Raw genomic sequence first — 23232 nt, 5'->3', positions numbered from 1 at the left:
TAAGCACTAGGATCCAGTATGTTACCCTAGATGGCAAATGTTCATCAGACACCAAAGTATCATCAGGGGTGTCCCAGGGAAGTGTGATAGAAGTGCTGTTTTTCTCTATATACTTAAATGATCTGACAGAAATGGTGAGTAGCAATCTGTGATTATTTGTTGACAATGTTCCAGGGTATGGGAAAGTGGTGTTTTTGAGTTACTGTACGAAGGTGCAAGATGACAGACAGAATTTTTATTTGATGTGACGAATTGCAGCTTGCTTGGAAAAACATAAATTAATGCAGATAAGTAAGAAAAACCATCCTGTAATGTTTGATTATAGTATTAGTGTTGTGCTGCTTGACGCAGACATGTTGATTAAATATCTACGTATACCACTGTGAACTGGCATGAAATGAAATGAGCAGGTAAGGTCAGTTGTAGGGAAGGATACAAGTATATGAGTTACTGTCTTTAAGGCTTTTACAACAATGAAAACAATCAATTTTTGACAAATTAATTTAATTGCATGGATAAAAAATTCACTCACCAAGCGGCAGCAGAACACACATATTAAAGAGGGCTGTAATTAGACAAGCTTTCAGGGTCACAGGCTCCTCCTTCAGGCAGAAGGGTTGAAGGGAAAGGAAGAGGGGTGAAAGAAAAGGACTGGAGAGGTCTAGAAAAAGGGGTAGATTTTGGGAAAGTCATCCACAACCATGGGTCAGGGAGACATACAGCAGGGGATGAGAAGGATAGGCTTTGCAGCACAACATGCGGGTGGCTCATTACATAAGATGAAATTAAGGGTTAATTTGACATGACCAATGTGGTGGTGACATAAAATGGTGGATTCCTTTTAGGAGGAGCAGAAGGATGAGCATTATACAGCAGTAGTCTCCCTGATAGTGCAGAATTTATTAGAGAAGACAGCAGCCCACCAAATGTTGTTCAATCTCTAACTGAGAAAAGGTCTTAATTGCACATCCCAGTCTGCACCTGGGATCATTAAAGTGAATGTTGGGTTAGTGATCACTCCTCTAGCCAAACACAGTATGTTCATTCCTGTGATACCCTTATGAACTGGGACCAAGAGAAAGATAACTGAGCAAGCAGTATGACCATAATCAAAGAGATGAACATGAATAGGAGATATCACAGAGTGACAAGAGTAACCTCGATCAACTGCCTAAAGACTGTTCATTGAATCATTAAAAATTAAAATGCAGTCAAAGGAGGTCTATTTAACAAAATGTACGACTCCGATATTGACTATCAGCTCTGCCATGAAAAAACTACATGTTTCTGGCAATAAATATTGTTCCTGAGTAGCAGAAGATACAAAAACATTTCCTGTCCTTTCCTTGGATTTAGAGGCATTAGTGGAAATGATGGTAGCACATCCTAAGGCTTACGTGGAGGTCCCAGCAGAAAGCCTTGAGCTGGATTCTAGCTGGTAGCCCCACTTCAGGTTGTGTATTAGGGACTCAATGCCACCGTATGCACAAATTAGTTAAGTTGTATTATCATGAACTTGTTGGATGGTGATTGTATAGGTGCAAAAGGTTAGTACCATTGGAACTGTAGAGGTAACGTCCAGAAAGAGTCAGTGAGCAGTCTTACTCCATGACGATGGGCTGGGTCCAATAATTTTAAAGACAATGATATCACGGGTCCATAAACCTGGCTACCAGGATCCAATAAACATTGAGTAGAACTGCGCGATCTGCACCACATGAGGTGTGGGTAAGGAAACAGATTGCGTTAAGCTATTGCAAGAACCTGACCTACATATGACAAATATAGGGCAGAGCTATGTCAGCTTTTTATCACACAAGAGTTCCAAAACCTGGGACTGTGTAACAACATACAAGGAACAGTTCTGGGTCAAGATGCACCATGGCATGATAGAGATTCATCACATGTGTTTTCGCTGAAGAGAATTAGAAGCCATGAAGAGAGTTCAAGTAGAGGCCATTTGGATGGCTCTTGGAGCTCATGTTCATGGCAAGGCTATAAACTGGAAGCTATACCAAATACAAAAGTCATCCACATACAGCATGGGAGTAACCACTGTTCCAACAGAGGTCACTAGCACATTGATGGCAACAAGGAAGATGGCCTCAAGGTGAGCCAAGAGACATACCAACTCTATCCCAAACCAATCAGTGGGGAAAAAAAAAAAAAGACGAATAAAATCTGTAGTGAGCCTTGAAATCCCCAGTCATGGAGGGTAAATGAAATGGAATGGCACCAACTGAGGTCATATAATTTATGTAGATTAAATAAGACCACAATGAGGTGCTGGCATTTCGAAAAATCCCTGTTGGATTGCTGTTTCCAAAAAACCACATAGCTGGTTGTTTTTCACTCCCTCCCAAAGACCACACTGATAAGAGGATAAACGGCCCAGTGAGTCAAGAAATCAGTATAAGCATTGAACTATCATTCTTTCAAGCCATTTGCAGAGAATGTTGGTGAGGTTAACTGGTTGGTAGCTGCCAATGGATATTAGGTTTTTGCCAGATTAAAAGCATTGTGATGATGATACTATCTTACCACTGCAAAGGGAAAACACCTTCTAGCCAAATATGGTTGAGTAGATAGAATCTTTGAGTAAATTTTGACGTTTGATCATCTGATTAAGAACTGAGTCAGGGCCGGAGGCTACACTGCGTGCTGAATTAAGAGTTTGAAGCATTTTCCAGTCAGTCAAAAGACTCAGTATATAATGTGGCGTGTCAAGGGATAAAGGATAGGGGGAAGACTTCAACTCGTTTATGCATTTGAAAGGAAGTCAGGTAAAAAGAGAGTAAATACAAAAAGAATCTGAAATTGAGCAGTACTTTGTAAAGAAAGTTATGACAGCAAAGGAAATTCATGCTGATTTTCAGAACACATGGGGGGCTCTGCTCCATCATATTTAACAGTTACCAATTGGACAAATGAGTTTAAATATGGTTGGGAAGCTTAGATGATGATCCACCTAGCGGCTGGCTGAGATGTGGCACTACCCGAGAAATTATTGCCAAAGTGCATACAATGATCATGGAGGATCACCAACTGACGGTACGAGAAATTGATGAAAATGGGGAAATCACATTTTAACAGTGAAATTCGATATGAGAAAATCATCTGCTAGATGGATGCTGCATTTTAATGCACAATCAGAAATGCATCAGAATGGAAATGTCGAAACAATGTTTAATCCATTTACTGAGCAACCAATAATAGTTTTTGCACCCATTTCTGACCACAGGTGTTATTAGAGTCCACTAGTATACCTCAGAAAAAGAGTCAAAGCAGTACAAATAAGTTGATTCATCAATTCATCACCACCACCAAAGAATGTAAAGGCAACATTGTTGGCCAGAAATGTCATGGTGTCAGTTTTCTGAGATGCAAAAGGGATGACAGCTTGGCCATTGGTAGTGGGATCCCTGCTAGTTAACCGAAAATTGTGGTATAAAATAAAGGGAACAAATTGGTGAAAATCCATAATCTACGTTTTATGAATGAGCTACATAGTCAAACAAGAGAATCTGTTCTACAGAATAATTCTGAGAAAAGATATAACCCTAGTGTAAAAATGCAGCACAGGAAAGGAAGAAGTACTGCAACGGTTGGGGGGGGGGGGGGCACCTCATCATGTACATACGTACAAAAGAGTTGTGAGCCCTTATGGAGCCTGGAGAGTGGTAATTGTTCTTTTCGTGAAACACTATTAAGAAAGTTTAAAGAACCATATTTAAGGTAGACTGCAAAGCTATTCTACTGCCACCAACACATGTCCATGTAAGGACAGTGAAGACAAAATAAAAGAAATCAGGGCTCATATGGAAGCATATAGACAAGTCATTTTTACAGAATGAGATTTTCACTCTGCAGCGGAGTGTGCGCTGATATGAAACTTCCTGGCAGATTAAAACTGTGTGCCGGACCAAGACTCGAACTAGGGACCTTTGCCTTTCGTGGGCAAGTGCTCTACCAACTGAGCTACCCAAGCACGACTCATGCCCCGCCCTCACAGCTTTACTTCTGCCAGTACCTCCTGCGAGGAGAGCTTCTGTAAAGTTTGGAAGGTAGGAGACGAGGTACTGGCAGAAGTAAAGCTGTGAGGGCGGGGCGTGAGTCGTGCTTGGGTAGCTCAGTTGGTACAGCACTTGCCTGCGAAAGGCAAAGGTCCCAAGTTTGAGTCTCGGTCCGGCACACAGTTTTAATCTGCCAGGAAGTTTGAAGTCACTTTTCTTCGTACATCCATATTTAAACTGGATGGAGGTGGGACACAGCTGGCATAATTGTTGAGCATGTGTTAGTCTCACCGCAGACTGCTAGACTGAGCCACACCCAAGTGATTTCACCAAAGTGTAAGGGCCTGAAGATAGCGTTGATGCAACGTCGAAACTAGTAGCGAAGTAAATATAAAATCTTAAGTACAGCTGGAGGAATTTCAGTTTCAATAAGAGTCATTTTTCTCCTTTTGCCATTTGTGAGTGGAACAGAACCATTTGCAAGCGGGACAGGAAAGGGAGTGACTAACGGTGGTACAAGGTGCATTCCACCATGCACCTTATGGTGGCTTACACGATATATACGTAAATATCAATGAACAGATCTACATTTCTGGGGATGGTTAGCAAACAAAATGTCTATCTGACACATACTTGCAATAGTAACAGTTTTGAGAGAACCCAGAAAGTATGTTGTTTCTGGTATACTCACATGGGTTTGCCCCAGTTTGATGAAACACAATCTATTTCTGATAACAGATAATGTAGCGGTATAACTGACAATCTGGCATATACTGTTAACAATTACAGCACAGTGCCCGTACACCACACGGGCGCAGCCGCCCTGACGTTGGCAACGGTGCCCGTATACCATACGGACAAGCTTTTATTTGGCACCATAAGCGCGTTTAGCGTGTCTCCAAAGCAGTTTCGTCAAGTAAAGAGATAGTTCATTCTTCTTCCACAAGAGGCCAGCACTTATTGGCTATCTCATCCTGGGAGCGGTTGTGAGCACTATAAATACAAAGTTATCTGCAGTTCATTCACAGGTGTTTACGATTATGAAAATGGCACACAGCAAGTTGACGAAGGCCGAGATCTTGGATATTCTTTATGGAGATGCAGGAACAGAAATGGATGATTCTGACAAAGAGGATTCGTACTCTCCAGTCGAAAGTAAAAGTGATGATTCAGGTATGTATGTGTGTCAATTGTTTATAAAGTGAAGAGTTTACTGCCGCATTTTGTATTGTGAGTAGTGTTCATTACTTCTACATCTACATCTACATCTATACTCCGCGAGCCACCTTACGGTGTGTGGCGGAGGGTACTTATTGTACCACTATCTGATCCCCCCTTCCCTGTTCCATTCACGAATTGTGCGTGGGAAGAACGACTGCTTGTAAGTCTCCGTATTTGCTCTAATTTCTTGGATCTTTTCGTTGTGATCATTACGCGAGATATATGTGGGCGGTAGTAATATGTTGCCCATCTCTTCCCGGAATGTGCTCTCTCACTTGCATATAGTAATTTAGTACTAAAGTTCACATTATTTTTTTCTATGCAGACAGTGGTACAGACCACCAGTCACTATCTGTGGTACCTGGTCGTGTGTGCCTCACTGAACACAAAGAGCAAGTTTGGTCAGAACTAGATGATCAGCCAGCACTGCCAGATTTCCAGGAAGTAATCAGCGTAGCATCGCATTTTTCAGATGCCACTGAGGAGATTCAATAATTTAGTTAGTTCTTTGATGACGACATTATTCAGCACATCAAAAGTGAAATGAATCGGTACACTGGTAACGTTATTACAGCAATGAAACGCAAAGGTAGCCTGAAAATAAACTCTGTTTGACATAAGTAGTCTGCAGTGAAATTGCAAGACATTTACTGTTTTTTCAGTATTATTTTGCATATGTGCATCGTCAAATTGCGGAAAATCAGTGATCATTGGCCAACAGACTCGTTTTTGCAGACAAGATTTGCAAGTAAATTGTTGAGTTGTGATTGATTTTGCACTACATTGTCGATGTTACACTTGAATGACAAGGCTACATTCATTAGCACAGGCGAAGAAAAGCACGACCCACTTCATAAGGTAAGGCCTTTTTTTTTATTTCTTTGTAAATAAAAGCAAAAGTAGTTTTCATCCAGGCATGAATCTGACAATAGATGAGGCAATGTGTCCCTTTCATGGTAGAATAGGCTTCAGAGTACACATGAAAAACAAACCCAATAAATATGGAATAAAAATGTATGCTCTCTGTGATTCATCAACTGGTTATATGCTAAACTGTGACGTATATACAGGTTCTGCAGGGAATGCTGACAGTAGTATCCAGGGCCTTGTACAAAGTTTGTGTTCAAAGTACTTTGGCAAAGGACATTGCGTTTATATGGATAGGTACTACACCAGTCCATCTCTTTTGGACATGTTGTGAGAAAACAAAACTCTTGGAGTGGGAACTGTAATGAAGAACAGGAAAGTTTTGCCACGAATATTCAAAACACTAAAACTAAAAAAGGATCAGATGGTTTTTCAAAGGAAACACCATCTCTTGGCAGAGAAGTGGAAGTCAAAACAATTTTTTTTTTTTTTTGTCTTTCCACAAAGCATGAGTCTACCAGCACTAGTATTCAAGTGAGGGCCAAAGGTTGAATAGCAGAAATTGTAAAGCCAGACGTTTGGGGTTCACAGAGCACATCAGTTCTCCAGCTATTATCCATTTGCCCGAAAAACTTTGAAGTGGTGGAACTGTCAACGTTTTATTTTTTATAAAGAGAAGACTCGGAAGAACATATCCATAGTAGACTTTACTCACAAAGGGGGGAAGAAATTGGCTGAAAAGGGTGGAAATATTTTTCAGCAACAAGCCGCTTCATCCTTACAAATTGAGAGGACATTTGCAAAGCACTTTCCAGAGAGGGTCCCACTCACTGCAAACAAGGTGAATGCTACTAGGTATTGCAAATTCTGTTCAGACAGAGGAAAGAAAGAGACGGGTAAGCGCATCAGGAAGGAAAGTAGATGGTGGTGCAAGGACTGTGATGTTGGCCTTTGTGTCCCACAGTGTTTCCAGGATTTTCACATAAAGGCTAACTACATCTGAACTATTAAAATATTCTGGTTTACAGGTACCTGCAGTTAGACATTCCAGTAATATTTTTTTTTAAATTTGGATACAGTAATTATGGAATTACTCAAGAGAGATCATGTAAAACTTTATTATTCACGACATTTTTGTGTTTTCTTTTTTTAATTAAAACACCCATTTCTATTTTACATTGTAAAATAAACTCACATTCATGTATAGCGCTTGCTTTTTCTTTTTAAAGGATGGAAGAACCATATTCCTATCATTTTTCTGCTCTTTGCAATCTAATTTCAAACATCCATTAAATATGCCAGTTCACAGCCAAGTGCCAGGTGTAAAGAGGGCAGTGTTGAAAGTGTTAGAAACACATTTGAAGTGCAGAGTTTAATATGACACATTCTAAAAACAACAAATGTACAACAGACAATTCAAGTTTTATCTCTGTTTCAAAAGTCATATTGTCCTATCATGTTTGTGTCAAAATTTTCAGATTCCATATTTATGTTACAAAATGCCCATCACCCACACTATAGTAATTTTTTTAATGTTCCTCTGTTAAATTTACAGGTTCTGTCTGAAGAGACAATATTTTTAAACATAACAAAATACTTAATAAAAATAACCGGACAATTGCAAGCAGGACTCGGGCTCTCAGGCCTTTGTGAAAACTTAATTAAGCAATAATAATAAATTTTTGTTGCTCAATGGCCTGGAGAAAGTATTTCTATTGGCTGTTACTTTGGTAACTAATGTGTCCCCAATCCCACATTTCTCAACCTTTTTTCCTTTGGGGTTCACCAAAGTATGTTTCAAACGCTTGCGATGCACCTACATGTGATTTTTTCCAGATGCAAAAAAGCAAATGAATAAAGTACATAAAATAAATTTCTTTTACTATTATTATGTGTACAGCCACAAATAATGATGGGTGTTTTTTTAGTAAATTGGGCTAGTCCAAGAAACTAATTTGTCAAGAATTTTTTTATGTTCTAGATATTTTTTCCACGGAAAATTAGACAACATTAAAAATCTTTTGATACATTTAACATATATTCGGGACACACCAAAGTGTTGCAACACGGTGGTCGAGAAATCCAATCCTGGAAAGGGGGCCCACAGTGTAACCTGAATTCCGAATCAGGTGTTTCTGATGGATGCTCACACTGTTGAGAGGCATAGGCGAGGTTAAAGTGAAGACTGAATAATCTGTGGTCCGACCAAGATTCCATCCACAACCCCTCAGTTTCCAGGCATGCGCTCTAGCACTAGGCTGCCAGGCCGGACATCAATATAGATAGTTCATTTACAGGTTTTGGTGAGTCAGTTTTTGAGTGTCAAAATATGTGATACATTAAGACTGTATCTTTTATTGCAATGACTTAGAATCTTAAACTATGTACACCATCAAGGAATGGGACAGTACATCTACATCTACAGAGATACTACACAAGCCACTGTATGGTGCATGGCAGATGGTGTACCACTGTCATTTCCTTTCCTGTTCCATTTGCAAATAGAGTGAGGGAAAAATGACTATCTACATGCCTCTGTATGATCCCTGATTTCTCGTATCTTATCTTTGTGGTCCTTACACGCAATGTATGTATCGGCAGTAGAATTGTTTGGCAGTCGGCTTCAAATGCTGGTTCCCTAAATTTTCTCAATGGTGTTTTTCAAAAAGAATTGTCACTTTCCCTCCAAGGATTCCCATTTAAGTCTGCTAAACGTCTCTGTAATACTTATGTGTTGTTCGAACCCATTGATAACAAATCTAGCAGCCCACCTCTGAAAGCATCAATGTCTTCCCCCAATCCGACCTGGTAAGCATCCCACCCACTCGACCAGCACTCAAGAAGGGTGGCACCAGCATCCTATATGCGGTCTCCTTTACATGTGAAACACACTTACCTAAAATTCTACCAATAAACCAAAGTCAACCCTTTGCCTTCTCTACCACAGTTCTCACATACTCGTTCCACCTAATACTGCTTTGCAACATTATGCCCAGACATTTAAACGACTTGACTGTGTCAAGCAGGACACTAGTAATATTGTATCTGAACATAAAAGGTTTAAGGGGCTCCGGAAAGGCTCAAAATCATGAAAAGTTCAATTTTTACTTTTTTGCGTTTTCTGAATCTGCAGACTATTACCTTTTAATAGATATATAATTTATTCAATTCCGAAGACTACAACTATTTTTAATTTTTTTTTGAAATGTGTTCTACATGGGCGTGACCCACTGTGGCGCTGTTAAACTGCTGTCAAATGGTGTTATTATTAACGTCCGTGTTCATCAGGTACATTTTAGTGATGTGAGATAAAGTATGTGTTGTGGCTAACCTGTGATGGTTCAATATATATCGCTGGTGTGATTGTCGATTGTTTCATGTTTATTTACTCTGTCGTTATCTCGAAAATATTCGTAATTAATTCTGTTTCTTGAGTCTGTGTTTTGTTGAAGTATAATAATGAGTAAAAGTAAAGTTATTAGAAATCCTCTGAAGGCTTTTAAGAAAAGGAGAAATGTTGGAAAGCCAAAGGTATGTGTTATTACTGTAAACAATAAAGACGATAACCAAGTGAGTGAACCTAACCTCTCAAGTACACCTGCCCATAGCAGTCAAAGTGGGAAAGAAAATACTTCACAGAAGAAGCTTGGTTCAATGAGTGAAAACTATGAATGTTTTATGGGCGAATCGGATGTGAATGAAATATTTGATATGTCGGTTCTCAAAGGAATTTTTTCAAACTGTGTAAGATGTATTCATTGTAGTGAAGTTGGTCTGGCACTCTCCATAATAAAGCACGTAGGACTTGCTAGTGACTGTATTTGTTGGAATAGAAACACTTCACTTTGGTGTGTATGATGCTGTTGCGACTTTCAATGATGGCAACATTGTAAGGTGCAAGGTATTTAGAAATATGGGAATGAAGATAGGTTCTAACATGGTACGAGCGATGCTTGCTTTAGACAAGGAACGCCTTCGGGCTGCAGACAGGGCTGTAAAGAGTCTAGAAATACAAGCAAGAGTAAACAGGAGGAGGAACAAGAGGAAGCTGGAGGAGGAGTTTGCAGAGGATGAAGATAATCCATCCTATGGACCTGGAATGCACTAAAAAGTTAATCCAACCTTTGTCGCTCGATTCCCAAAACTTCTATTTTCTCATACTAATTACATGTTTTCTAAGGATCTTCCAAACATATTTGTTTCAAACTTTCAGTAAATGTTACACAGTACCTTCTGCATAATTTAACACAGCCTTTTTCCAAAAAACTGTATATTTTTGAATATATAAATAAAAAATTGCAAAAAAATGTTGTGAATTTTCATTACAATTGAAAAAAAAAAATCATCTTTAATAACTGAACTAAAATTTTGTAAAATCCCTGTGTTAAGTTGTAGCCCATATTCCAATAAATAACCTGTAAAAAGTTCAATTTCCTACCTCAAATACTTTGTGAGGAAAGATGTAATTTATAAGTGTTATTTTAACATTGCAAGTATAGGGCGTTCCGGAGCCCCTTAACCTTCTTGCTTATCTGCATTAACTTACATTTTTCCACATTTAGGGGTAGGTGCCATTCATCACATGAACTGGAAATTTTGTCTAAGTCATCCTGCATCTTCCTACAGTCACTCAATTTCAAAGCCTTCCCGTACACTATGACATCTACAGCAAACAACCACCAATTGCAGCCTGCTCAGTCCGCCAAATCATTTACATATATAGAGAAAAATAGTGGTCCTATGATGCTTCCCTGGGGCACTCCTGACGATACCCTTGTCTCTGAAGAACACTTGTTGTTGAGGACAGCATAATGGGGTGTGCTACTTATGAAGTCTCTGAGGGGGGGCTTGTTTGTGGGAAGAGACCAAGACAGTGAGTTCATCGGTCTCATCAGATTAGGGAAGGATGGGGAAGGAAGTCGGCTATGCCCTTTCAAAGGAACCATCCCAGTATTTGCCTGGAGGGATTTAGGGAAATCACAGAAAACCTAAATTAGGATGGCTGGACGTGGGATTGAACCATCGTCGTCCTGAATGCGAGTCCAGTGTGCTAGCCACTGTGCCACCTCGCTTGGTACGAAATCTTTGAGCCATTCACATATCTGTGAATTTATTCCACATGCTCATACCTTCATTAACAGCCTGAAATGGGGTACTGTGTCAAATGATTTCCGGAAATCTAGAAATACGGAATCTTCCTGTTGCCCTTCATTAATAGTTCACAGTATATCATGTGAGAAAATGGCAAGCTGAGTTTCGCATGAGCAATGCTTTCTAAAACCATGCTGATTTGTGAACATAAGCTTCTCAATCTCAAGAAAGTTTATTATAATCGAACTGAGAATATGTTCAAGGTTTCTGCAACAAACAGAAGTTAGGGACATCAGTCTGTAATTTTTGCAGGTCCGTTGTTTACCCTTCTTATATACTGGAGCCACCTTGACTTTCTTCCAGTAGCTTGGGACTTTGTGCTGGGTGAGAGATTCATGATAAATGCAAGCTAGGTACGGGGCCAATGTGAGAGTACACTTGGTAAAATCGAATTGGGCTTTCATCTGGACCCGGTGATTTGTTTGCTTGCAAATTTTTAGTTGTTTCTCTACCAGGTAAGCTTATTAAAATGTTGTCCATACAGGAGTCTGTCCGATGGTCAAATGATGGTACGTTTGTACAGTTCTACTCTGTGAACGATTTCTTGAACATGAAATTTAAAACTTCAGCTTTTGTTTTCCTATCTTCAACTTCCATGCTAGACTGGTCAACAAGGGCCTGCTGCCAGAGTTTTTACTAAGGTGTGGCAGTGGTAGCAGTTGTATGCTTCATTCATAGATCTTTTCACAGACGCACAAAACTCTACTAACTTTTGCTTGTCGTCATTTGTGCGTTCCCTTTGGAACTGAGAGTGCAACAGCCTCTGCTTCCTCAGCATCCACCTAATTTCATTATTAAACCATGGTGGGCCTTTTCCATCCTTTATCCATTTATTAGGCACATAACTCTCCAGACAACAATTTACAATCTGCTTACTCTTTGCCCGTAATTCCTCGATATCCATCTTACTGGAATTATGTGATGCCAATTCACTGTCTAAGTGAGATCTGTTTATCTGCTCAATCTAGCAGAAACACTCTCCTATATATCTTAGTACATGACAAATTTCAATTGATGCACCTACCCATTCCTGAGAAGAAAAGGGCTTTATGGATAGCCATATCTTTTGAATGCACTGTCTTAGAAGCTTAAATTTTTTACTCCGACATTGGACTGTAGACCATAGTACCCAACAAATTTCAACTTCATGCCTCTACCCATTCCTCCAGAAAAAGGGGTCTTAACAGGCAGACGGACAGGCAGACTGACATACAGAGGGATTAAAAAATAAAAAAAAAAAAATATATAAAAAAAATAAATAAATAAAAAAAAATAAAAAATGATATAGTTACAAATTAACATACCTTATAGATTTTGGTGTGTGAGTTTGTATCAAAATACGTAATACATGAGATGGTACCTTCTGATTTCACTGACTTAGAAACCTACATTTTCCTCACTGCCAAGAAACCATAGAACTTAGTATTGACAAATATCAGCTTGATACTTCTATTTGTTCCTGAGAAAAAGGGGTCTTAATAGTCAGTCAGTCGGACAGACAGACAGACAGGGTTCACTTTTACCAATTATGGTACAGAACCCTAAAAAAAGGACATAGAAGCTCTAAGAGGCACAATATTTCTTATTCAGTTTTTTTAATTTTCCACAAATTTAGAAAACTGGAGAATGTGATTTCTGCATCTGCACCCCTCAAATATATTGTGACTGTGATCAACTGATCTATTTTTGCAGAAGTAACGACCTAACATTAAAACTAAAGAAAATAACCAAAGTATTCATGAAAATCAGTGAACAAAATATGAACACCTTTTAAAAAATATGTCATGAAGCTTGGGTTGAAACTTTACAGGCATACAATGTAAATGAAAAGCATGACACACTGACTAGTAAAGTCACTTATAATTTCAGTGTAGCACTCCCAAAGTGAACAGCCAAGATAAACTGCAAGCTCAAACCAGTGAAAAATTAAAACACAGTAAGAAGTTACGAGAAGAGAGATGACTGGGGAAAGTGAAACTATGAACTACTACAAAATAAGTGCAGGAAAATGAAAACAGAGGCAAAAACGAGAGACATTATTACTACCAAATCTCATAATACAGCTAGTACATGAACAACATTGCTATAAATCTTAACAGTTCTTCCAGAGCTGGAATTTTTCTATGAAAACTAAAGGTAAGCAGTGTGAGTGGCCGGAAAGGCTTCCCAAAAATTCAGGAAATAAGACGCATAATAGGTAAGTTGTTTGTCTGGATAAATACAACATTCTCTGTCTGATGGAAAATACTATACCGTCATTAGATGATAAAAGTGTTTAGTTTCTGAATATTTTCAAAACAAGCCTCTGATAAAAACATTATAAAGCTAATCTGCAAGCAGGAGAGTGGATACAATCATACCTAAGCAACATGAAACAGTGTGTGTCAACAGAAACAAAAACCATTAAATACACAATGCCACAGGGGTCGGTAATGTGGTCTTACACCTTAATCTGTTTGTGAATGATACAGGTGTGGAAAAGAAAGAGACAATATGACAATACTAAATGAAGACAAAAATATGGAAGAGCTTGAGAGAGAAGCATATTTTTACAACTGCACAGCACAAAGGTTCATGGAAAATGAACTGGAAAAGTGTTTAGGAACAAAGAAGTTGGATATCTATAAAGGTGAATAAACAAGACTGAAGAAAGTAGAATCCACTAAAATCTCCAATATTACTGGGGAAAAAAAAGAGGCGAAATGGAAACAGCATCTTAACATTTTTTGTAAGAATGCAGTTCTGTCATATTCATAATGAAATTTCAAAAGCAAGATGATGGTTGGCCAGTGGTTATATCATTGCTCTGCTTTTACATTCCCAGAATTAATGTTTTCCCACCATTTACAACATTTTTTATTGGTCCCTTCTATGTTCAAATGTTAATTCACACGCACTTCTGCTTCATTATAATTCTAAGTTTCTCACCATTCACATTTAATGAAACAACATTAAAGGAGAGAGGAAGAAAAAAGTTTAAATGGGATAAAATGGTGCTGGCAACGCAGTGGCTTTCAAGCAGTATTTACAAACATTACACAGTTAACTTTCTAGATCTCTGCACTACCCAGTTCCGAAACAGTAGAATTTGTTACAAGTGAGAACAATTCGTGCCACTATTTATTGATCTCTTAACACTGCCAACCTAACAGCAACTATATTGAGGGTAGTGTTTTTAGTGGTAATGTTTTTGAATACAGCATTGGATTGAACTGAACATCAGTATTATTCCAAATTGACTGAAAGTTAGCAATGATAAAGAAGAGCTAGGGAAGTCTCTCTTCTGCATAATGCACAAACTAGTTTTGAATCATTGCAGGTGGAGCACCTATCGTGAAAAATGAATGAAATACCTGGGAATTGCAGTATCTGATTTGCAGCAAAATATTAACAAGTGCTATATGGCATGAAGCAACTGCCAAGGTAGTCGCCAGGTTGGGACTAAAAGCAGCGCAACTTAAATAGCTGTGAGTGAAACAGAAATACATAACAATGAAATCAATCATAATCAATCACTTGTGGCACTACTTTCAGAATACATCCCAATTTCAGAGATTTTTTTTTAGCCACAGAATGATTGGGGAAGATTAGAAAAGAGGAACAGATTGCTCAGAACAAACAATGAGAGGGATGCACCTCTTGTGTGGATGAGGTGAAACCAAGATGAAGAGGGAAACGACAGACAAAGTTATGAGACAGTTATCACAACTTGCAGACAAACTTATGTACACAGTATACAATGAACTCTGAACAATACCTTGATGTACTGAGTGACAACATGAGGAAACAAACATATAGGAAATAAAAAAAGGGGGTGGGTTGCACTGAAGGGGGAAAAAAGTAAAAAATAAATAAAACTAAAAAACTAATTAAGATCATTTTTAAAAAAGTGTCATTCAAACAGACAGAAAATATCTTCAGCTTTTTAAATGATCCAAAAGTAAAAATTATCAACATGACACAATAGGCAGAAAATATTTCAAAAGGGAAGGCATCTTAATCTTAACATATCTAAAGCAGCAACATATATAACAAAAGACAACTCAAAAACTGTCGAGCAAACCCTACAAAATACAAAGGAGAAACCAGTTATGAAACATACCCCACCAACAGACAATCCTTGAAAATGACCTCTGTACTTGGGTATCAATTCAATACAAATTCTGTCCACAAACCTACAGAAAGGTGTACATGACAATAATATCCAAAAGAATCTCCTAGACCATCTACTGGAAAAGGAATATTACACTGCTTAAGATTACTACACAAGTTAAATTTTTAAACACTCATATTGTTCTTTGTAACTATTAGTGTTGAAAAGCCTAGTCAAAATTGATGTTCTTTAGGAAATATGTAATACTAATGTTTTATACTCTTGTTGTGTACCATATTAAGTGCACACCACGGTTCACTATGTAATCCTACAAGTTAAAATAAAAATTAATCAGTCAATTGAGCTTCTATTAAAACAGAGTTTCTGAAATACTGAAAGTCAATCACTAAGTTTTTCTTTCTTTGTTCACTTATAAGTAACAATATTTGTGTTCTTGCATTGAAAAAAAGTATTAGGTAACCATTCACGCAATTTGTAAGTCAAGATATATTTTTCTACAGCTTTTCCGTATTTTTACAAATTAAACTGGTGGCTTCCCAATTATTTTGAAAGAAACAGAACAGAGCACGAGAAAATCATATGTTTATCTGCAAGATCATTCCTGAAAATTTGCAACAACACTATGCCTCCACTTCATTAGCTAAAACTACTGGGACACTGAAGTAATGCACAACTGAACATTTGCAAAGGAAAAATGGTATAGCATTATCTACATTGCACTAAATTTAAAATAAAAATGAAAGAAGTTACCTGAAATTCTTGTGCACGGAGCTTCCGATTAAATTGTCTGCGTGGGCAGACACCTGATACCATATCCTGGAGCGGTTTGCGGAGAGATGCAGGAAACAAATGAAGCATATTTGGGCATGAGCGAGCAAATTCTGCATCTTCCTCCAATTTGATTTCATTCTGATCTTTGATCTGCAAGGACAGCAATAAAAATAATTAGAAAATATCCTTTGATGTCACAAGCTAAGGCAATGTCCTTTCATGTCACAAGTCAAGGAAACGTCTACTGATCCTTTTTATCACTGACAAAGCTAAAATAAGTGAAAAAGAAAACCATTTAAAATTATAGAAAGAAACATGCAGAGTGGCAAAAAGTTGTTGCAATACAATGAAATTAGCACAATATTTTATTGTGTCTTCAGTACAGCATCAGAGAGCTTTTATGGGCTCAATGAAATACTGTTACCAAAACTCTTCCCAAAATACATGTGCACTGTTACATAACCATTGCTATTGAGTTTTCCAATTGCACTTTGAAACTGCTGTGTACTTCGTGCCGAACATTCTGAACTATGTAGATGGCTCCTCTTTACATAAATGACTGTCATTATCTTCATTTTTTGACTCTGCCCCTTTCTTTGTTTAACATTTATTTTAAAATAAAACAGCACGTAATGATACTATCTTTACTACCTTACCATACTCCCTGTAAATTTGGAAGTAATAATAACTACAAATATACTTTTTTAAATTATTACATTTTAAAATGTTAATAACTCAAATTAAATTGGCCATCACTTCCCACTCAAGAGATGTATTCTACCAAGAGAGAGTAAGACATGACCTAATGGAGATGTGAAAAGTGCAGAAAGAGCACAGCAAAATGTGACATTAAGTTTATTTAATAATTGCTATAGTTTTTTTATTATACCCCAAGATGAGAAACTAAGGTGCTAATTACTAATTTGAAAGCCAAAGACCCCTGAATACACTATGAGATATTACCTGTTTATATTATGTAAGTACGAGTTACAACCTACATTTCCTGCCAACCAGCTCTATATCCATATGCTAAAAATACATATTCTATGGCAGAGCTTGCAAGTTAGATGGCCATATATGAAAATAAGAATTTGAAACTTAAAGCAACAGCAACAAAGTACGAAACTGGTGAGTCTACTTACTGTTATCACTGTATAGTTGGAATTACGAGCTAAAGATAATGGCAGTAGATGAGCTTCTGTTGTGAAGAGAAATTCATCCAAGTCCAATACAAGATCTGAAGGCTCCGCAAATAGCAAATAGAGGTACTTGAATGTTTCTGCTAACACAAAGGAATCCATTCTGAAAAAGAATACAACTGAAATGTAATTAGGGTTCATACTACAAACTTGGACTGGAGCAAAATGTGCTAAGAACACTTTTAAAAATGCAAGGTATTTTATATCACATTTTGTAATAATTATTTTTTGTGAGCACATTATATCATAAAAATTGTGATAAACCCTGAAATAAGTGGTACATACTTCCAAATATTTAAGCACAGAAGCTTTTTGGCACAATCCAAGTGATTTTTTCCACAATGTGTGTCATTTTCAGCTCAATCACTCTCAATGACAACTACAGCCATTGTGTCAGCTTCATTTATTGTACAACAATGACAGAATGTCTATTACAGCAATCCAGAGACATCATGCATTTCATCTGGAGCTCATTGTTTTCTGTATTAGTACTGTGCTCTTTACGGTAGATGGCACCAGCAGAATATTTGTGAAACTGAGTCCAGAATATGAGATTACATGTAAGTAGTCTTTATTTCGTGAGCTCAGTGAGTGATAGTGTGCATGATTATATGAACAATCTGTGAGAATATGGCAGAAAATGGACAAAATAGTATTTTTTTGACAATGGGGGGAACTGCATGTACACATCAAAGCATGCTGAAGCGAGAAATGAGTGCTCATGCGAGAAATGGGTGCTTACGTGGCAATGAAGTGAACTACATGCCATTCAATGGGGAATGAATGTAATTGTTGTTATTGCTATTTCTGATATTGTTTACAGGGTGCATGGTCACTCTATTGTTTACAGGGTGCATGGTCACTCAACATTGTAGTTATCAGCGTTCTTACATGTATTAAAAGATATGAATATGGTTAAAAGGGTTACAAACGTTGGCACACACATTTATCCAATCACTCACTCATACCTCATGTGCACTGATCCAAACAATCATTCCATATGACAAGCCATGAAACAAAGGAAAAATAGTGACAGGTACTACACTTGGGAAGAAAACAGAAGTAAAACAACGCAGGAGCTAAAACAATGGCACAGGGATATGTGACCAGCTGGTCACTTCCAAAAAAACATGGGTTCGTTAACACTTTAGGAACATCTCCCTAAATTTTTGGAAACAAGTTGGACAAATCACAAAACCTTAAAAGTCCCACCACATTCATTAGAAAGTCAATTAAAATAAAGGGCAGACACGATGACAAATCGGCTGCTGCCCTCTGGTCCAAATGTAAAAAACAATCTAGCAAAATGTGGTGCACAATAATCTGTATGAAATATGCACCACACACTGGAGGGCCCTCTGCCAGAGCAAGAAGTCATACATCAGAGGACTGGCCTATACCGACGAGTACCGAGGACTTCATCCTGTCTTCATGCCCGAAAGGAGGTACTCCGGGGTTGCTTAGCGGGCTTTACTAGAGGCAGATTATTATTTGTCACTTCCAGCCACTCGTCTTCTCATCGACATGACTCTGTATCACAACAGTGAAGTGACAGCATACACGCACGCTGAAATAACTGAGGATCACAACACACCTCCTTGGCTGCTACATCTGCTCTTTTGTTCCCACCAGTACTCATGCACCCTGGTATGCAGCAGAAAGGCACCTCCTCCTCCAGCTGTTTTAGTTAGCGGAGGGTGTCTTGGATATTCTAGACTACTTTATCTGCTGGGTACAAGTGTTGTAGGGAGTGAAGAGGAGACAGCGCTTTAAGTACATTTCACCTGCTATAGTGCCTGCAAGATTGTATACAATTCCACACCAAAGATAGTAAAGCCTTCAGGCAGCCAGATCTTGATGACAATCAGCGAAAACAACAGAGCAACCACCAGACTCCTCCTGTTTTGATCCATCTGTAAAGATAGCTGAAAAGTTGTGACACTGAATTAAAATGTCCTTAAATAATGTAATAAAAACATATGTAGGATTGCAACCTCTCCAGTACTGCACTATACCTAAAAGCACACTGGGCATCTGCAGTAACCAGGGTGGCAGACAGTTAAAACCCTGAATTTAGGGGTTGTAATTGTTCCACTACAAGTGATTCCAGCACATGCTGCACACAGATCCCAAATGGCCACGTTGCTCATGGATGACGAAAAAAAGCATTCCAGAGGCAGATGAGCAACAGTATGGTATGCAGGTGAATCTGAAGCTGTGAGAAGCCTGCATGCCTGATGCACCATGAGGAATTGCCGGCAGATGGTGTACGGCAGTTCTCCAGCCTCAGCACTGAGACTGGGTACAGAGCTGGTGCTGTAAGCACCTGTAGCCAGCCTAATCCCCTCATGATGGATACCATTAATAACATTCAGGTAACAAGGCCTCACTGACCCCTACACTGTAAATCCATAGTCTAGCTGTGAACGCACAAAAGCTCTATAAAACTGAAGCAGACACACCCTGTCTGGCCCCCAAGATCTGTGGCTAAGGTACTTTGTGAGATTCAGAGCCTACTGCGTTCTGGCTTTCAAGTCTCACAGGTGTGGTAGTCATGACAATTTGAAGTCAAAAATGAGGCCCAGAAACCTCACTGAGTATTTAAAATGTAGAAAGGTGTCCGTCCATAATATGGAAGTCAGATAAATTAAAAATACACACTTCACTGCAGAAAACTGAAAATCCGATTTTGCGGCCCATTCCTCTAACCTCCACACTGTAAGCTGCAGATGACAGTTCGCTGCTGCAGCACTGGAGTATGAATAGAAAACAGTAAAATCATCCACAAATGAGAAGCACTGTACAGGAATCCTTGCTGCAGACACAATACTGTTTATGGCTATGGCAAAGAGGGTAACACTTAAAACACTGCCCTGAGGAACATAATCCTGCTGTTCAAAACAATATAACAGCACATCACCAACTCAGGACCTAAAAAGATGCTTATATGGGAAGGACCATATGACGATGAGGAGGCAGCCACAAAAACCCAATTGAGGAAGTTGCACGAGAACAGTGTGTCCAAGTAGTGTCGTACTGACATCAAAGAATATACTGAGATAGCGATTTTTATGTAGGAAAGCCTGATGAATAGCCACATACAGTAGGGTCAAATTGTCGACAGTGGACCAAAACCTTCAAAATTCACACTGAGTGGCTAAAGAGTTGCGTGGTCTCTAAAACCCAGACCAGATGACAGTTACCCATTGAGACCTTCGTCTTTCCTACACAGCTCATTAAGTCGACGCTCCAGTAACTACTGGAATATGGGCAGTCCTTTCCCAGTTTGAGGAGAGGTAGCAGAATTGCCTCTCTCCACAAGTTAGGATAGCTGCCTGCTTGCCATTTAAAATTAAAATATTCAAGGAGGATTTCCTTTGATGCTTCTGGTAAATGTCAAAGTATGCAGTACTGGATTTGGCAGTGATTGGATGTAGTGTCCCGAGTCTCAGACTGCCGATTCCAGCTCCCACGTGCAGAAAGGGCAGTTCTAAGACTCAGAATTGTGGGATCTGAAGTCCAACTTTCCCCTCTCTGCAGCTATGTGGTATCTACATCTACATTTACATCCATACTTCGCAAGCCACCTGTGTGGTGGAGGGAACCTTGAGTACCTCTATCGGTTCTCCCTTCTATTCCAGTCTCGTATTGTTCGTGGAAAGAAAGATTGTCGGTATGCATCTGTGTGGGCTCTAACCTCTCTGATTTTATCTTCATGGTCTCTTTGTGAGATACACGTAGGAGGGAGCAATATACTGCTTGACTCCTCGGTGAAGGTATGTTCTCGAAACTTCAACAAAACCCCCTACCGAGCTACTGAGCGTCTCTCCTGCAGAGTCTTCCACTGGAGTTTATCTATCATCCCCATAACGCTTTTGTGATTACTAAATGATCCTGTAAAGAAGCGCGCTGCTCTCCGTTGGATCTTCTCTATCTCTTCTATCAACCCTATCTGGTACGGATCCCACACTGGTGAGCAATATTCAAGCAGTGGGCGAACAAGTGTACTGTAACCTACTTCCTTTGTTTTTGGATTGCATTTCCTTAGGATTCTTCCAATGATTCTCAGTCTGGCATCTGCTTTACCGACGATCAACTTTATATGATCATTCCATTTTAAATCACTCCTAATGCCTACTCCCAGATATTTTATGGAATGAACTGCTTCCAGTTGCTGACCTGCTATATTGTAGCTAAATGATAAGGGATCTATCTTTCTATGTATTCACAGCACATTACACTTGTCTACACTGAGTTTCAATTGCAGTGAAATGCTGGATCATGGCTGCCATCAGCAGCAGTCGCTGAAAAATTCTCTGCCATCATCTGAGCGATGTCTCCAGGTGCTGTTTGGAGATAACCCTGTTCATCCTACTGCTTTTGGTAAACGACTGTGTTTACCAGAAATCCTCCTGACCACTTCTGATACTTTTGTAGAAGAAGTGGAAAGTTGACCGAGTCCAGGAACACTTGCCATGACCTTTTCTTGCTCTCCTTGGTTCTTTTGACCTGAAAGGCTGTGAGGTTGTCTGCTGTTGGGCAGTACTTAAACCATCAGAGAGTTGCATGCCTGCCCCAGTTTGCTGTACAGCATTCATCAAACCAAGGTACAGGTTGCCTCTTAAGATGACCTAAGGACTTTGGGATGGGTAAGTAAGCTGCATGACGGATCACTTATGTGATGCGGTCCACCCATTCCTGGTCACTGCCGCGTTGTTCAAACACAGCCAGCTGGCTGAACAGTGTCCAGTTAGCCCTGCTGATTATATACTTCGGTTGCTTCTGTTCAAGCAGTCCTCCATCCAGTAGATGGATCCACAGTGGGAAGTGGTCACTGCAATGAAGGTCATCAGTTGCTTCCCACTGTGCTGAGTCTGCAAGGGCTGGAGAGCAGGCAGGCAGGCAGGCAGGCAGGCAGGCAGACCTGTCTGAGGATGACTGAGTAGCAGCCAAGAAATGAGTGGGACCGCCTGTGTTAAGAATGCCCAGCGCCTAACACATCATGAGGTTCTCAGAGTTTTGATCCTTGGGGCAAGCACAGCCCGAGCCCCATAAGGTAGTATGGGCATTGAAATAACCAAATAGGAGAAACAAGTGGTGCAGATGTGCAGGGAGAGCCTCAGAGTCTATTGCAGCCAGTTGAGGTACATACAGGGAGCAGATAGTGATTTTCTGACCCACATGAACAACAACAGTTACTGATTGTATGCCAGTAACCAAGGAGAGGGCAGAGGAGTAATGTGCATTATTGACAAACACAGAAACCCCACCGCCTGTGGCTCTTTCCCCAATCAGGTCATCCTCTTGGTCGAGGGTATATCTCCGTAGCGCAATGGTGTCAGTGGCTTTGAAATGTGTTTCGTGCAAATACAAGTACAGGGGGTGTGCCTGTGCCAGGACTTTCAGTTCCTCCACATGCATCCTGAACCCATTTATGTTTCACTGTAGTACGGGAGCCATTTATCACTGGGCTTGCACCTTCACTCTGTCTTTCCGCTGGGGTGGGGAGCCTGCAACAGAAGGACATTCACCCTTGGGGCAAGATGGTTGCCCTGGGCAGACTTCGCACTCCATCAGCTCTGATGCAGAAGCAGCAGAACCATAAAGTCAAATGATATCAGCATGGTTTGACAGTCTACCACCCGGTTTCACCTGCAGTGGAAGCTTCCCATTCACTTTTTTGGTCTAGAATGACTTTGTAGGAGCTGCTACAGCAACGGTGTTGGCAGTGACAGATTTCTAACGAGACTCTGCCTTTGGAAGCAGTAGGAGCTCTGCAACTGTATCTTTATTTGATGTCCTCAGGAGGGCTATGGGCACTGAAACAACTGCAGCTTGTCAAGTGCACTGACAAATACAGGTGTCAGTGCTGACACTACCACCCTCCATTTGTGTA

At 39.5% G+C, this 23232-nt stretch overlaps 1 protein-coding gene across 1 annotated transcript in view; it reads right to left on the bottom strand.

The window, feature by feature from the left end:
* Window positions 1-23232, bottom strand: part of LOC126259300 (ER degradation-enhancing alpha-mannosidase-like protein 3) — a 268347-nt gene that overhangs the window by 86635 nt on the left and 158480 nt on the right. Inside the window, exons 12-13 of the mRNA XM_049955967.1 lie at window positions 17280-17439; window positions 16117-16287 (exon numbers count right to left, since the gene is read on the bottom strand). Coding sequence (XP_049811924.1) covers window positions 16117-16287; window positions 17280-17439 — 331 coding nt within the window. The remainder of the gene's footprint in view (window positions 1-16116; window positions 16288-17279; window positions 17440-23232) is intronic.

This window comes from Schistocerca nitens, chromosome 5, assembly GCF_023898315.1.
Source record: "Schistocerca nitens isolate TAMUIC-IGC-003100 chromosome 5, iqSchNite1.1, whole genome shotgun sequence".
NCBI classification, from domain to species: Eukaryota; Metazoa; Arthropoda; class Insecta; order Orthoptera; family Acrididae; genus Schistocerca; species Schistocerca nitens.
The sequence above is the reverse complement of the archived record's forward strand: the minus strand, read 5'-3'. Positions and strand labels throughout refer to the sequence as shown.